General features: G+C 40.2%; 1 protein-coding gene across 1 annotated transcript in view; it reads right to left on the reverse strand.

Annotated features, from left to right (window-relative positions):
- The window catches only part of IFT88 (intraflagellar transport 88), a 61,645-nt gene extending 43,492 nt beyond the window's left edge, over positions 1-18,153 (reverse strand). The window contains exons 1-5 of the mRNA XM_052650054.1: positions 18,046-18,153; positions 11,398-11,493; positions 7,829-7,891; positions 1,433-1,489; positions 289-342 (exon numbers count right to left, since the gene is read on the reverse strand). Of these exons, the coding sequence (XP_052506014.1) occupies positions 289-342; positions 1,433-1,489; positions 7,829-7,891; positions 11,398-11,487 (264 nt within the window). The 5' untranslated portion in view covers positions 11,488-11,493; positions 18,046-18,153. The remainder of the gene's footprint in view (positions 1-288; positions 343-1,432; positions 1,490-7,828; positions 7,892-11,397; positions 11,494-18,045) is intronic.
- Between the last annotated feature and the right edge of the window lie 246 nt (positions 18,154-18,399).

Here is an 18,399-nt window from a genome sequence, read left to right on the forward strand (position 1 = left end):
ACCATAGGAACCGCTGGAAATGACAGCGCAGGAGAACCAGGTCCCAGAGTCCATCCTGCAGACAAACTAGAAGGCCTATGTCCATTCCCCTGTGGGATTTCACTTGAGACCTGAGTAAATAGTGATAAATCCAGAGACTGCCACCAAAGATTTCAAGCAGTTCAAATATCAACTCACAGTTTAAAGAATCAGGGTCACTATGTAAGTAATATCTTTAAAAAAATTTTTTGGTAATAATATACTAAGTCACAAGAAAGGCCCAAAATGCAAACCCACACATGGGGATACCTGAATAGCCCCTGTCATCGGTCTTCCCATTGACGACACCAGGGAGGTCTTGGACTAGTGAACAAAAAACTAAGTTAAAATGATTCCAAAAAACTTCTACACTTAATTTTATAAACCAAGCTACAAAAGTTTCTTTATAACTTTCTTTCCTTCATTCTACTGGCAAGTAAACCTTTTATCTCCCGAGGACATAGGATCAAATACTAAAACTCTAAAACAGGCATCAGCAAACTACATCCCTCGGCCCTTATATGGGACAGAGCCACACTCCCTTCGTCTGCATGCTGTCTCTGGCTGTCTCTCCACAGAGGCACAACTGGGTCTCCCAGAGCCTAAACCTCCCAGCTCTTCACAGAAAAGCTCGTTGACTCCTGTTCGGAAACATCACCAAAACCAAATTCATGAGTGATATCTGCTCTGACTGATTAATAAATGGATGTTTCCCATGATACACTATTATGCAACGTTAAGGCCACTCTCTCTGTCCACAGGAAGGGGACAACTGGAAGGCCAGTGCCCAGGACTCTAGATTCTGAAGCCATCTTTACGACCCCTAAGAAATATTATCAGAAAGACCAGGAAATGCTATTTCATCTCATTCCTTCATTTTTCTCCCATTTCTCTACTATTTAGCATAAGTGAAAACATCCAAACTATTTGTAATTTGGGCAAGATTTAAACGATTTTATGGATTTTTATATAGCATCTTTCCTCCAAAGATCTCAAATAAAAGCAAGACCCAATTATATATGCCTCTGAAATTTTTCAATTTTATTTTTTCATGTATTCTTAGTAAATTTTTAGAAATTATAAACATTACGTTTATATAACACTAACTTCACACAAAATATACGAATGTAATACACATGACACTTGGTTATATGATATAGAAAATGAAAAGTCAATCAACAAACACAATGTTTACAGACAGGAAAAGATAGCAAAACATTTTGTTTTATTTACAACCAAAATGACTAGAATATTCAAAGCTATTTATCAACAATTTATAATATTCATCACTATTCAAAATGGAAAATACACCTGGATCACGAGCTGAAAGGTAGCCAGACTTATTTAAAACTGCCTAAAGTGAACTTATATATGAGAAAAGGTATCTTCATATCTTCAGCTTAAGAAAACATACCCCATATCCAGTAGCTACGGGTCTAGAAACTGCTGTGCTTGGTATTTTAGCAGTTATCTTGGGGAGGAAAAAAAAAATAGTTAATAGAATTCAGATTAAGTTATATAATAGAAAACTGGAAAAGAAATGGAAAATACAGACTTATCAATAGGGAAATATTTATATAACATTTAGAATAATTTTTAAATTATTCTAAATATTAAGGAGCTGGAGTATTTTAAGTACTGAGAAGGTCTATTCTGGAATTCATCTGAAAGGAGAAAAGGGACTTTAGAGTGACCTGTGGGTCAGTGGGATACAGGATTCTCCAGTGGACACACCTACCATTAATTCTGCATGATTATCACCACCAGACACTGGGTCTAACAACAGACACTGGATCTGGAGTCAGGGACCCTGGGTTTGAATCTCAGCTCTCCCTCTACTTGCTGTGTTTACTTTACCTCTCTGAACATAAATGTTCTCATCTCTGAAATAAAGATACAAGGCACGTTGATCACAAAATTGTAGTCATAGTTGATCATGGAGCTTTTCACAGACATACCGGGCTGAACAGACAAACCCGAGAGGGAGTCTGCCAAGGAGGCAGCCCTGGGACTCCTCCAGACTTCAAACTGTGACTTCACAAGGCTTCACTCAGACTGGAAGGTCAATCAGCCCATGTAAGACCTGAGCCCAATTTAGAAACATTTCACATTCAACTGGGTTGAGGTGATTCAGTGTTCCAAGCATCTCTGCAGCCATACACAAAAGTAAATTCTCTCCAATAAAAGACACCTGCCCTGATAAGGCAGCCTCGTGGCTGCTGAGCATCTGAAATGTGGCTCAGGCAATAGCATCTGGATTTTAAATTTTTACTTACTTTTTAATGATTTAGATGTAAATAGCCACAACATGGCTAGTGGTTATCATTCCAGACAGCACAGACACATGCCTTAAAATATCTCTAAAATGTTTCATTTACAATGTCTGGCATTCAGTCTACAACAACCAAACACATAGGAGCAAGAGTCCCTAATCAAAATCCAAGAGAAACAAAATGGAAAGACATGCAGAAGGGGAATCATATGATGGAAACAACATCAAACACAGGCTCTGACCAGCATGCTCAACATGTTCAGTGAATCAAAAGACAAGATGGACAATTTCAGTACAGAACTGAAAACGACGAAAAATGGATAAGTGGAAATCCTAGAACTGAAAATAATGTAAAAATTTGGCACTGTCCAGAAAGTAGTAAAATATTAAATTAGACTAGACTTTGGTAAGTTAAAAGATGAGTATTTTAATCTTTACAAAAACACCAAAAGAATGGTCAAGGAATGTAAACTCCCAAGATAACAGAGGGAGAAATGTAATAAAAATCAAACAAAAAAAGGTAAGAAAGGAGAGAAATAAAACATAAAGAAGGAAAAAACAAAGCAAATACTAAGACAACAAATGAAACCAATTTCATTAAATGTAAGTAGATGAAATACTTCACTAAAAGAATAAGATCATCTGACAATATTAAAAAAAACAGAATTCTATTCATGTTGCTAGTAAAAAATATTTCTCTAAGAAATATATCTCAAATACACAGATCTGAGAAAGCTGGAAGTGAAAAAATGGGGAAGACATACAATGCAAACACTAGACAAAAGAGAACCTGGGTAGCTACAGCAATGTACTAACACCTGACGAAAGAGACACACAGCACTACTAGAGCTACAAGGACATTTCATAGCAATAAAAGACTCAACATAACAATATAATAATTCTAAATGTTTTTACTACAAATATATAAAACAAAAATCTAAACAAAGAAATTCACAATCATACTGTATGATCTATTTTTCTCACTGATAATAATAGAACTTCAATTCCTGCGTACCCCTCCAAAAAAATCAATAAAAATACTGAACATTTGAACAAAATCATTAACAAACTTGACCACACTGACAGATAACAGGTCTTGGAAAAACATGAAAAGGAAGATGTGGGTCCCAGCAAAACTTTTCTGTGAGAACAAACTGAAGGAAAGAGACTATTCTTCTTTTTAATCACTCACTAATGACTAGCTCTGTTCTTCTGGTTTTTACTCTTGGCACTGGATCCTGTGTCTCCTCGCTCCTTACTCGCCCTGCACCCTCACCCACAAGGTCTTTCCTCACATACCTCAAGGCTGATCTTAACTGCACACATCCTTAAATATTCAACTGTACATTTATCTCCTGACTGTCCCAACTAGGAATAAAGAACTTATCTTTGTGATCCCAGAGCAATTTATACTGTTTTTACAACACAAATTACAATATGCCTTGTAATTTCTATTTGTGTCCACTTTACCCTTCTCTGGAGCTAGCTGGAATTTTCTCTCTCTTAAATGAGCCCAGTGCCTCTCCTATAAAAGTTGCACAGATTTTTCCCCATTTAATACAGTAAGTAGGGTGTGATGACAATATCATTCAAAGGGGTGCAGACCTACTCTCTGTTCTGGTTACGGGTAACTGTGAGACCTCTCCTCCCAGCCTTGTTTCCTGTCTATAACATGAGGGCCTCTGAAGTCATTTCTAAACATCAATGAAGGGCCAGCTTGGAGACATTATCACTTGTTGATACACCAAATCACTAAACTGAAGACTTTCACTTATTCACTAAGTTGTGATATAAAGATCTGTGGAGTACCCACAGCAAACAAAGAAAAGATCAATAAATAAGACAGTTTACCTCTTCAAAAAGGTTACAGTCTTGTCATTAGCCAAGTGCAAGAACTTAATCTATAGTTTTCCTTTCCATAATGAAGGTAACCTTAAAATTAAAATACAGCTTATGGAATGTGTAGTCAAGAACTGACTTCACCCAAAGAGAGCACTGGCTTTGCCCTTCAATACAGGGAGGTGATCTGTATGCCCCTGTAATGTCCTGCCTGATACATCCCTGTTTCCCTGGGGAGCTTTGGCCACCTGACAGTCTAACCCCAGATATATTAGCTTGAACCTCCATGAGGGGCTAGAGACTAATGGGCAGCCACAAGGACAGTGTGTGATGGAGCCCCATTAACACCGTGGACATCAGAGTCATGGGAGGACCTCCTTGCTGGCTCTACAGGTACCGTCACCACACAGAGGGGTTGAGGGGGTTAAAGCCACCCAGGGCTCCACAGGGAAAAGACAACCAGAACCCCCATGTCTGACCTCCCAGACTCTGCCCCAGGTCTCTCTTCTCTCAGCAGATTTAACCTGCATCATTCTCCTGAAATAAACCATTAAGTATAATAGCTTTCAGTGAGTTCTTTGAGTCTTTTCAGAAAATTACACATGCTGAAGGTGCCTGCAGCTGAAATTAGAAGTGAGGATAGTCCCGTGGACCGCTGTGCTCTCTAACTTTGAGGAAGGAACCCCACAAATGTGACAGGCAAGGTCCCTCCCACTGGAAGTGGTTTAATGTGGATCTTTCATTATTGCGGAACAGTTAAGTATGGTGGGAGGGAAGAGGCCCTGACAGAGTGAGGGAGGGCAGGTGGGGGGACACACCATCTACAGCAGGGGATTCACTCCCTAACAGCCTGTCGACCTGGCACTGCCGGCCTCTTTTAGGTAACTTACTGTGGGGTGGCCTGCTGCCTCCGAGATGCTAGGCACTGGTCCAAGTTATGAGAAATAAAAATATCTCCAGGGCAAACATGTGCCAGGGCAGGTGGGCAAGTGGGCACTGAGAACCACTGCTCTGGAGCCATGGGTGGGCAGAACACTAGGCACAGAACTTTCTGTACTTCTCACTTTACCTAGTGCCAACCTTGTTTATTTTCAACTACAAAAGACTCTCGGTAGAGTTCATGCATTGTGGAAGGCAGAAGTCTATCCTCTGTGTGACATAAAAACTTTACTAATAACACTGAAAATAATCACTCTAGCCATGTATGTACTGGTGGAGAATTAATTAGCAGACGGTCATTAATCCAAGGGAGGTGTAATTTGCAACTTAAGGCCCAGTGTTTTCAAAGATCAATATTTACATAACATTAAAAATTAGAAAGACAAATTTTTAAAAAATAATGTTTTGGGTAAACATATTCCAGTGTCTTACATAAATAATAATATTTATATTCTCAAGAGCATAAAAATTCTTTGATCTATATTACTTTAAAATTAACTTACTGGATATACTGTAAACTATAAAACATTGCTGTAAGAAACTGAAAAAGAAATAAATGGAAAGACATCCTGTATTCAAGGCTATAAAACTTTATATTGTTAAGATATCTATATTGAACTTCCCTGGTGGTCCAGTGGTTAAGAATACACCCGCCCTATAATTGATTGGAAGTAGCAAAAGTCGGCATTATTCCTAATTCTAGGGGAAAAACTTTTGGTCTTTTACCACCAAATATGTTGTTAGCAGTGAGATTTTCTTATACAGCCTTTATCATAGTGAGTTTCCTTCTATTTCTAGTTCATTACGTGTTCTTATTGTGAAAGGATGTGGAATTTTGTCAAGTTCTTTTATTGCATAAATTGAGATGATTTGGGTTTTTTTTCCCTTCATTCTATTAAGATGACATATCACATTCATTAATTTTTGTCTGTTAATCCATTCTCAAATTTCAGGAATAAATCCCACTTCGTCATAGTGTGTAACCCTTATAATATGCTGCTTTGGTTTGCTTATATTTTGTTCAGGATTTCTAGGTCAGTATTCATAAAGGATATTTCTTATAGTGTCTTTGCCTGGCTTTGGTATCAGTGTAAAAGTTTTCAAAATATATTCTGGATTAAAAAAAAGAATCGGGGACACGGGTTCGATCCTTGGTCAGGGAAGAACCCACATTCCTCGGGGCAACTAAGCCCATGAGCCACAACTACTGAAGCCCGCATGCCCTAGAGCCCACACTCCACAAGAGAAGCCACCACAACAAGAAGCTCATACACTGCAACTAGAGAAAGCGCATGTGCAGCAACAAAGACCCAGCACAGCCAAATATAAATAAATTACTTCAAAAAAAGATATCTATATTACTCAAAGCAACACACAGATTCAATGTAATCTCTACCAAAATCCCAATGTCTTTTTTTTTTTTTTAAGAAATGGAAAAATCCAACCTAAAACTCATTTGGAATCTTAAGAGACCCTGGAGAGCTGAAAAATTTTGAAAAAGATCTAAGTTGGGGGACTCCTATCTGCTGATTTCAAAACATGTTACAACGCTACTGCACTGGAAACAATGTGGTGCTGGAAAGAATGACTTTCAACAAGGGTGTCAAGACCACACTAGGGGGAAGGTCAGTCTCTCCCAAATGGCACTGAGAATACTGGATATCCTCATGCAAAACAAGGAAATTGGACCCTTAATCTTATAGAGCATTCAAAAATGAACTCAAAGTAGATTAAAGGCCCAAACATAAGACCTAAAACCTAAAAGACTATAAAACTGCTAGGGAAAAACAGAGGAAAATGTCATAGCATTGGACTTAGCAATGATTTCTTGGATATGACATCAAAAAGCACGGGCAACTTAAGCTAAAACGGACAAATGGGACCACATCAAACATAAAGCCTTTTGTGGGTCAAAGGATACAATCAACAGAATAAAAAACAGCTACCTACAGAATGGGAGAAAATATCTGCAAAGCATATATCCAATAAAGAATTCCTACAACTTAACAACAAAACATTAAATAACCCAGCTTAAAAATGGGCAAAATACTTGAACAGACATTTCTTCAAAGATCATACACAAATGGCCAAAAAGTATATGAAAAGATAACATCACTAATAATCAGAGAAATGCAAATCAAGACCACAATGAGAACCATCTCATACCCATTAAAACTGCTACTATCAAAAACAGAAAATAACAAGTGTTATGAGGGGTAGAGGAACTGGAGCCTGCGTGCACTGTCAGCGGAATTACCATACAATCCAGCAACCCCACTTCCAGATATACACCCTGAAAACAGAGCCTCAGGATATTTGTGTCCCTGAGTTCACAGCAGTGCTGCTCACAACAGCCAACAGGTGGAAGCAAGCCAAGTATGTGCAGAACAAGATGTGGTCCATCCAGACAATGAAATGTCATTCAGCCTTAAAAAGGAAGAAAACCCTGACACCTGCTGCACCATGGATGAACCTTGAAGACGTTATGCTGAGTGAAATAACTGTCGATTCCACTTACGTGAGGCACCTTGAATAGGCAAACACACAGAGATAGAGAGTAGAAAGGTGGGGCCAGCAGCTGGAGGACGTTGTTCAGTGAGGACAGAGCCTCAGTTTGGGAAAATGGAAAGTTCTAAAGGTCTGTTTCACAACAATGGGAATTAATTTAGCACTCCCAATGTGTACTTGTTTAAAAACAATAAACAGGGTGAGCTTTGTTCGTTGTTGTTTTTTTTACCATAATAAAAAAAATTCACTTACTGGAGGTCTTCTGCCATGACTAGTTCTCACAGCTTGCTGAAAGGCTGTATCATTCTCCAATTCCTAAAACAAAATGGCAAATTTAACATTCAATGTGAGGTGACAAATTTTAAATGTTTAACCACTACTGTTTGGTGTTCAGGATCCTCTAGGATCCATCTTTCCTCATCTGCTGATGTCCACGTAGGTCTCAAGGACTCCTGTCCTCAACTTCCCCTTCACAGGACATGAAATATCAAAGGCCCTCTCTCCCTTGGGGAGAGGAGCACTGACAGTCTAGTCAAGTGCAAGGACATGTCACTGGCTACTGGCTCAATGGGTACTGTCAGCATGCCTGGTCCCAAGATCAAGTCTTTCTTGTCTCTCTCTTCCAAGTCGGTGGAGCACCAAGAACAGAGAATCACCCCCTCCATCCTTTCTCCCTCCTCTCTTCTTCCATATCCTAGGCTGTGGCTACTAGCCTTACCTGTGAAGCTGAGGACAGAAAAAGCTGCAGACTCTCCCAGAAATTGGGCAAACTCTATTGTCTCATCTCGCAAGTGAAAACGGTTTTTCATCTCAGGGAGAGGTAAAGTCTGAGACTCAGACTAGAGCCAGCCGAGGCTCCACTGGGTCCAACCTGTCATGCTTTGGAACCAAAGGCTCAGCTGACATAAAACGTTACTGTGCTTTGCTGATTCCTGACACGTGCTCACATTCTCCCTCAGGAATCTGAGGAAAGTCACATTAGTCAGGGGCAAGTTACCAGGGCTCCCAGGTTTCCTGGACAAAATGCTATTTTCCAACTGCCAGTGTAACCAGCCTTTGCCTCGAGATCCTTCACCACCACAACCTCTGGATTCAGCCCTCTATACACATCAGTGCACACTTCTCACACTCGCCTGACTCACTCCAGTCTACTTCCCACAGAAATATACTTGCCGATTACTAAAAAGCAAACAATACACTAAAACAAAAAAATAGAGTCAGTATCAATTAGCTTTTTAAAACCCTGGAGACAACGTGTTTTTATAACCAGGATGTACTTTACACATGAACAAAATACAATGTACTTTAAACATGATTATACACAAGCATTTTTTAGCTTTACTTCAAATAATCTTTATAACCTTCCATATCAGCTACACAAAATGAAGTAAGTACAACACTGCTATATTTAAAATGTATAACCAACAAGGCCCTACTGTGTAGCACATGGAACTCTGCTCAATGTTATGTGGCAGCCTGGATAGGAGGTGGGTTGAGAGGGGAGAATGGATACATGTATATGTATGGCTGAGTCCCTTCAAAAGAAAAAAAAAAAAAATGGAGTAAGTACACAAATCTCACTCAGCCATAGAAACCAAGCAACTTTCATATGAGTACAAGCCAAGCGCTCCCTTGGCACATGTTTTAGGAAAAAGAAGTCTAATATTCCTATATTATTAGTAAAATTCAATTAATCAACTCAAAGAAGTCTAACTAAATGATAAACTAAAACCTATCAACAAATTCTCCAATTACAAATACCAAACTAACACAACTTTTGTCATTTCTTTTCCTTTGTTCAAGATTTGATTAATAATTTGCATAATCTATGAACACCTTAGCAACTGTTTCAAGTAATTCAGTTATATATTAACTTATTCCAATTAATTAAAAGGAAACTATGAGTAAACCAAATTTTTATTTTACTGTGTAATTTACTTTTGTGTATTATATTCTGAATATTTGCTTCAAGTTATTAATAGATAATGAAGCCACACTGTGATGACCTGAAGAATTAGGAAGTTTATCTGATATTATTAAAAAATGATCATGATGATCGTTTTTGCACTTGTGGGACTCTACCCAAGAAATGTTTGATCACAAGGTAAAAAATTACTTATGCATAAAATTTTTCATTGTGTTACTGTTATTAATAGGGGCAGAAAACTATAAATAACTATCCTACAGTCAGAAAGTAATCAACTGTATATAGTCAGTATTATGCAGCCATTAAAATACATTTAAATTTTTAGTATCATGAGATATTATTTATGACATAGCCAAAAATAGATAAGCAAACAGAAAAGTAACTGTCAGTTCAATTCCAAACATTCTAAAAGAAAATTCTATGTATATGCATGAAGGAAAGACAAACAAAACATTAGCAATAGTTATTTCTGAGTGGTGGGATTATGGACAATTTTGTTTTCCAACAATAGGTACATATATTTTTTATATCTGTAACTTTTATAACTGGGAGAAAGGGAAAGATTCAATGGTTTTCATAATTAACACTACCTTATGAAAATGCCTATGTTTTAATACATATGTTAAAAAATTAGTCTGTATAGTCATATCCATGTATACAGATGTTTGTATTAAATATATAGGGAGGGACACACCTATCTATATAAAAAGACAAGGAACACAGCAAAACATCAGTGCTATGACCTGCTACAGTACAGGTCATTACCAGGTAACAGTATTTGTCATTTTATTTTTTTCCCCGATCTTCTGTATTTTTCAAATTTTCAATGATAAATAGTATCTCCTAGATTTTTATTTCATACAGAGTAAATGAATAGTTTCTATTTTCTCTTCTTGCTTTCTAAGTCTCAAATTCACAAACCATCATTCTTCTCCAGAGGAAAAAAACTTCAAAAATGACTGAAAGCCATGTGAAGAACTCGAGAATAGAATGTAAGTTCCTAAATTAAAGTCCTCTGAATGCTAATATTTGATTCTCACATGCTAGCAAGAAAATTAATGCTCACATCCTTCATCCTTAAATTGTTTCACACACTAATTCAAGGTAAATTTATAAAGCAGCTTCTTTTGGTTTTTGTCTTTTACAATTTGGAAACTGTAACTCTCACAATGTAAACAGATTTAAAATAATCAAATAATTGTCTTAATAACAATTTCATCCTATAATTACTATACTAAATATTAAGCAGATATAGGCTTGTTGACATAAGTTAACATTCATAAAAGGAAAAAAGTAGGTTACAAAACAGTACACACAGTATGATACCACTGTCTCCAAAAACATATAGACATATAGTGTACATATATATACACACACACATATATTCCTGCATAGGGAAACATTTAGCATTAAGCACTGTACCTTAGCTGATGTTTATCTCTGGGTGGTGACAGTTTCTATGATTTTAATTTTTTCTTTATTTTTATTCTCTAGTTTTTCTATAAAATACTTGTATAATTCAATTCAAAGAAAAATAACTCTACATGACACTTCAAATTTAGGCCATTAAAAAAACAATTTTAGGCACCTCAAGGGATCTAAGTCTTTTAACATACATATTCAGATAACTAGTGCAAAAGAATACAAGAATATAATTGATCCTAATTCTTTTCCATAACATTTTTTCACATCTCTATCCTTTTCCCTTCTGTTGTGATTATTACTATTGGTAGAAGTTAGTACAGTCTTCAGTAATAGTACTTTTCTAGGCTTTTAATCAACTTAACTTAATCTAAAGCATAATATAGCAGAACCATCAAATCCAAAATTTTCACAAACCGGCTGGTTAGCAAAGACCAAAGTAAAAACCAATGAAACAATTTTTTTTTTTTACCTCGGTATCATAGGTTGGATTGTAGTCATTATAGCCAGAATAAAGATCATCTTCATCTGTTTCTGGGGCCAGGTGTACATTTTGCATCATTTGTACCTATGAAAAAATCACTGTTGTAAATGTATTCTTGAAATAATTCTTCATTGAAATAAACTGTAACTATTAACAACCTTCCTGGTCAAATTTATGTATACATATGTTTATGGCTTAAACATTTTTCGTGTCAAATTCTTAAAATTAGGTATCAAAACAGACACACAAGTCAATCGAACAGAACAGAGAGGCCCCAATAAACCTGTGCATTTAAGATCAATTAATTTATGACAGTCACTCAGTGAAGTTGCTCAGTCGTGTCCAACTCTGCGACCGCATGGGCTATAGCCTATCAGGCTCCTCAGTTCATGGAATTTTCCAGGCAAGAGTACTGGAGTGGGTTGCCATTTCCTTCTCCATGGGATCTTCCCAACCCAGGGATCCTGCATTGTGGGCAGACACTTTACCGTCTGAGCCACCAGGGAAGTCCAATTTATGACAAGGGACCCAAAAATAAACAATGGAGAAAGGATAGTCTCTTCAATAAATGGTGTTGGGAAAAATGGACAGCCACATTCAAAAAAATACATCTGGGCCCCTACCTTATACCATATACAAAAGTCAAATGAGCATAAGACTTGAAACCATAAAACTTGTAGAAGTAAACATAGATGGTTAAGTGCCTTGACATCGGTTTTAATGATATCTTTTTTGGAATTGACACCAAAAGAAATGACAACAAAACTAAAAATAGGTAAATGGGACTAAATCAAACTTAAAAGTTTCTGCACAGCAAATGAAATCATCAACAAAATGAAAAGGTAATTGGGAGAAATATTTACAAATCATGTATCTGATAAGGGGTTAATATCCAAGAACTCATGTAACTCAACAACAACAAAAACTCAATTAAAAAATGGGCAAAGGGGACTTCCCTGGTGATCCAATGGTTAAGAATTCGCCTGTCAATGCAGGGGACAAGGGTTCGATCCCTAGTCTGGGAAGATCTCATATGCCATGGAGCCTGTGCTCTAAAGCCTTTGAGCCACAACTACTGAGCCCACGTGCCACAACTACTGAAGCTGGTGAGCTCAGAGCCTGTGCTCCACAACAAAGAAGCTATAAGAAGAAGTCCATGCAACCCAACGAAGAGCAGCCCCTGTTCACCACAGCTAGAGAAAGCCCTCACACAGTAACAAAGACCCAGGACAACCAAAAATAAATACAGTATTTTTAAAAATGGGCAGAGGACCTAAATAGACATTTTTCCAAATCAGACAATACAGATAGTCATGAAAAGATGAAAAGATGCTCAGCCTCACTAATCATCAGGGAAGTAAAATTAAAAACACAAGGAGATAGCACCTCACACTGGTTAGAATTGTTATTGTCAAAAACACTAGAGAGAAGCATTGATGAGGATGTGGAGAAAAGGAAACCCTTGTGCAATGTTGGTAGGAATATAAGCTGATGAAGCAACTATGGAGAACAGTATGGAGGTTCCTAAAAAATTAAAAATACAGTTACTGAATGATCTAGCAATTCCATTTCTGGGTATTTATCTGAAGCAAATGAAAATAGTAACTCAAAAAAGTATCTGCACCACTATGTTTGCTGCATCATTACCAACAAGTAAGATACAGAAACAACCTAAGTGTCCATCGATGGATGACTGGATAAAGAAAATGTGATGCACACACAAACACATGTGCACACACACAATGGAATACTGTTCAGCCCCCCAAAGGAAATTTTGCCATTATGATCATGGATGGATCTATATGGCATTGTTGTTTAGTCACTAAGTAGTATCCTATTCTTCTGCAATCCCATAGACTGGAGCCCACCGGGCTCCTCTGTCCATGGGATTTCTCAGGCAAGAATACTGGAGTGGGTTACCATTTCCTTCTCTAGGGCATCTTCCCAACCTAGGGATCAAAACTGCATCTCCTGCATTGGCAGGCAGATTCTTTACCACTGCACCACTTGGGAAGCTGAGAAGGCACTATGCTGAGCAAAATTAAGCCAGATAGAGAAAAACAAAAACTGCATGATCTCACTTAACTGTGGAATCTAAAAACAAAAAGAATTCCCTGGCATTTCAGTGGTTAGGACTCAATGCTGTTACTGCAGAGGGCCTGGGTTCAATCCCTGGTGGATGAACTAAGATACCACTAGCCCCATAGTTGAGTTCAGTCACTCAGTCATGTCTGACTCTTGCAAGAGTGGACTGCAGCACACCAGGGCTCCCTGTCCATCACCAACTCCCAGAGTTTACTCAAATTCATGTCCATTGAGTCAGTGATGCCATCCAACCATCTCATACTCCATCATCCCCTTCTCCTCCTGACTTCAATCTTTCCCAGCATCAGCGTCGTTTCCAATAAGTCAGTTCTTCACATCAGGTGGCCAAAGTACTGGAGTTTCGGCTTCAGCATCAGTCTTTCCAATGAATATTCAGGACTGATTTCCTTTAGGATGGACTAGCTGGATCTCCTTGCATTCCAAGAGACTCTCAAGAGTCTTCTCCAACATCACAGCTCAAAAGCATCAGTTTTTTGGCGCTCAGCTTTCTTTATAGTCCAACTTTCACATCCATACATGACTACTGGAAAAACCATAGCTTTGACTAGACAGACCTTTGTCGGCAAAGTAATGTCTCTGCTTTTTAATATGCTGTCTGCTGCTGCTGCTAAGTCGCTTCAGTCGTGTCTGACTCTGTGCGACCCCATAGACAGCAGCCCACCAGGCTCCCCCATCCCTGGGATTCTCCAGGCAAGAATACTGGAGTGGGTTGCCATTTCCTTCTCCAATGCATGAAAGTGAAAAGTGCAAGTGAAGTTGCTCAGTCGTATCCGACTCTTAGCGACCCCAGGACTGCAGTCCACCAGGCTCCTCCATCCATGGGATTTTCCAGGCAAGAGTACTGGAGTGGGGTGCCATTGCCTTCTCCAATATGCTGTCTAGGTTGGTCATAACTTTCCTTCCAAGGAGTAAGCATCTTTTAATTTCATGGCTACAGTCACCATCTGCAGTGATTCTGGAGCCCCCAAAAATCAAGTCTGTCACTGTTTCCATTGTTTCCCCATCTATTTGCCATGAAGTGATGGGACCAGATGCCATGATCTTAGTTTTCTGAATGCTGAGTTTTAAGCCAACTTTATCATTCTCCTCTTTCACTTTCACCAAGAGGCTCTTTAGTTCTTCTTCACTTTCTGCCATAAGGGTGGTGTCATCTGCATATCTGAGGTGATAGATATTTCTCTTGGCAATCTTGATTCCAGCCTGTGCTTCTTCCAGTCCAGCATTTCTCATGATGTACTCTCATAGAAGTTAAATAAGCAGGATGACAATATACAGCCTTCATGTACTCCTTTCCTGATTTGGAACCAGTCTGTTGCTCCATTCCAGTTCTAGCTGTTGCTTCTTAACCTGCATACAGATTTCTCAGGGGGAAGGTCAGGTGGTCTGGAATTCCCATCTCTTGAAGAATTTTCCACAGTTTGTTGTGATTCACACAGTCAAAGGCTTTGGCATAGTCAGTAAAGCAGAAATAGATGTTTTTATGGAACTCGCTTGCTTTTTCGACAGTCCAGCAGATGCTGGCAATTTGATCTCTGGATCCTCTGCCTTTTCTAAAACCAGATTGCACACCTGGAAGTTCATGGTTCACGTATTGCTGAAGCCTGGCTTGGAGAATTTTGAGGATTACTTTGTTAGCGCATGAGATGAGTGCAACTGTTTGGTAGTTTGAACACTCTAGAATCCACCTGCAATGCAGGAGACCCCAGTTCAATTCCTGGGTTGGGCAGATCCCCTGGAGAAGGGATAGGCTACCCACTCCAGTGTTCTTGGGCTTCCTCTGTGGCTCAGTTGGTAAAGAATCCACCTGTGAAGTGGGAGACCTGCATTCAATCCCTGGGTTAGGAAGATTCCCTGGAGAAGGGAAAGGCTACCCACTCCAGTATTCTGGCCTGGAGAACTGCATGGACTAAGTCCATGGGGTCACAAAGAGTTGGACACGACTGAGCGACTTTCACTTTCACTTTGAACATTCTTTGGCATTGCCTTTCTTTGGGATTGGAATGAAACTGACTTTTTTCAGTCCTTTGGCCACTGCTGAATTTTCCAAATTTGCTGGCATATTGAGTGCAGCACTTTCACAGCATCATCTTATAGGATTTGAAATAGCTCAACTGGAATTCCATCACCATCACTAGCTTTGTTCGTAGTGATGCTTCCTAAGGCCAACTTGACTTCGAATTCCAGGATGAACTAAGATCCCACAAACCCCATAGTAGAGCACCAAAAACAAACAAACAAAAAAAAAAACTACTGCAGTATAAACAATGAACATGCTTTAGTTCTTTAGTCCATTGTTTAGTTGTGCATTCTTTAGTTCTGTGCATTCCTTTTTTTAAATTATTTTTTAACTGAAGGATAATTGCTTTACAGAATTATCTGTACTAGCTTTAATACAGATGTGTATTCTCAATTCTATTGTGTGTATATATATATATATCCTATTGAGTGTGTATATATGTATATATATATATATACAGGAATGGAATTACTGGCAACATTATGTTTAACTTTTGGAGGAGCTGCTAGGCTTTTCCAAAGTGGCTGCACTATTTTACATCCCACCAGCAGTGAATGAAGGTTCCAATTTCTCCATCTCCCAGCCAACACCTGCTATTGGCCCTATTCTGATTACAGCCACTCTAGCAGGCAAAAAGTGGTATCTTCATGGTTTTGATTTGATTTTTGGTTTTATTTCCTTAGTTATTAAAGATGCTGAGCATCCTTTCATATGCTTATTGAAAACTGTAACTTTTTGTCTGTTCCAATGCTTTGCCCATTTTTAAAAATTGTTTTTTTGATCTGATTCATGTCGAGGTTTGACAGAAAACAACAAAATTCTGTAAAGCAATTATCCTTTAATTTAAAAAATTTTTTTAAAAAAGAATTCCTTGGGAGGACCCTGGCAGTCCAGTGGTTAGGACCCTGCACATTCACTGCCATGGGGCTTCACTTCCTGGTCCCACAAACCAAGTCTTGCGGCACACACACACACACAAAAAAAATCCCTCTATGTTCTCGATATTAGACCTTGTCAGAGAAACGATTAGCAAATATTTTCTCCCATTCTGTGCACTGTCTTTCCACCTTCTTGTCCTTTGAAGCACAAAACTTTTTAATTTCAATGATGGGCTTCCCAGGTGGCACAGTGGTACCCTAAGAATACACTTGCCAACGCAGGAGATGCAGTTTCGATCCCTGGGTCGGGAAGACCCCCGGGAGGAGGAAATGGCAACCCACTCCAGTATTCTTGCCTGGAAAATCCCATGGACAGAGCCTGGCAGGCTACAGTGGGGTCGCAAAGAGACGGACAGTACCGGGCACGCACGTACACACACACACACATAATTCTTTGGTTGGTTGTGCTTTAGGTGAAAGAGCTAAAAAGCCACTGTCTAATCCAAGTTCAAGAAGACTTACACTTGTTTTTTTCTAAGAGTTTCAGGGGTTTAGCTCCTAGCTTTAGGAAATTTTTCTTTTTAAGCTAAAAGGCAGGGCATGTGGCTCTCAGTTCCTCCATGCCCCTACATTTGGTGGACAGAGTCTTAACCACTGGGCCACCAGAGAAGTCCTAGATTTAGGTCTTTTTAGTTAATTTCACATTACTTTTTGGAGATGAAAATTCACAAGAGCAAATGTCAATCATATATAAATGTTCATTCCAAAATACCTCCAGAAAGTATTAAGTCATTGATAGAAGATATATAAAAAAATTTAACTTACAAGCTTTAGGTCAGGTAATGTGAAACCAATGGTTCATAAAGGTTAGCGTTTGCCAGAAACCTACAGACTTGTTAAAATCAGATTGCCACTCCCCGCCTTGACCAGTTTTCTTATTCACTGGTGGGAGTCATCACCCTCACTCCTTGGAGTGTGGAGTTCTAACAAGTTTCTAATCAGTGTTGCTGATGCTGATGTGGTCCACGGACCACACGTTGAAGACCACTGTGCTCAAGGAGAACCTCCTGATTACAAGCCCCACTTAAATCAACTTAGTTTACACGTCTGTCCGCAAAACAAGCCGCCTGACAACTGGAGATCCTTTCTTCTGAGCTAACCAGACCAAAAAAGTTCATCTATGAGAAACTCCAGCTAAACCGACACGGTGGGAACAAACGCAGAGAGTGCGAGTGGGGAAAGGTGAGGCGCCCAGGTGAGGCGGTCGAGCTCCACCAAGGCCCCGTGCAAAGGCAGCTCCCGGGACTGCGCCTCCCGGACTCAGCGCAGTTAGTCCCCCGGGGGCCCCGTCCCAACCGGCGGCCTCCTGTCCCCCGGGGTCGGCACCAGACAGCCCGTCGCCCAGAAGCGGGGGCCGACTCCGGCCTGGGGACGCCCACTTCTGTGAGGGGAGCCCGAGCTCGCGCCTCTCTCACCCGCCGAGCCTTCACGGGAATTTCGGAGCTTCCCGTCACAAACTCGCGGTGAGGTTTAGGGCCGTGCGAGGGGGAAGAGCAGAGCCCCCTCCCGCGTCCCACCCCCACGACCCCCTCAGAGGGCGCCTGGCACCCGCGCCGCCCCGGGGCCCTCCCCTACCTCGCCGGGAGTGGAGGAGGGCAACCGCGAGCGCGGCGGGGCAGGTGCGGCCTTGGCGGGACTCTTCAGAGAGCAGCGCGTCCGCGGCGTTGCCACGCGCGAAACCAAGGAAGCCGCTCCCACAGTGCTCCGCGAGAGGGCGGGACCAAGCCTTTAGAGAGAGACAGGCCTGGAGGGCGGGGCGGGGGCCGAGGGGCGGGGCCTAAGGCGGGGCCTGGAGGGCGGGGCGGGGCCGATCCCGTGGAAGTGGGCAGGAGGAGGGGCCGCACAGAGGCGGTCCTAGAGAGATGGCGGGGATGGTGGAATCGGGCACCGGGAACCGGAAGGCAGGGAAGCCACAGTCCTCTAGATCCT

This window comes from Budorcas taxicolor, chromosome 12, assembly GCF_023091745.1.
Source record: "Budorcas taxicolor isolate Tak-1 chromosome 12, Takin1.1, whole genome shotgun sequence".
Lineage (NCBI taxonomy): Eukaryota > Metazoa > Chordata > Mammalia > Artiodactyla > Bovidae > Budorcas > Budorcas taxicolor.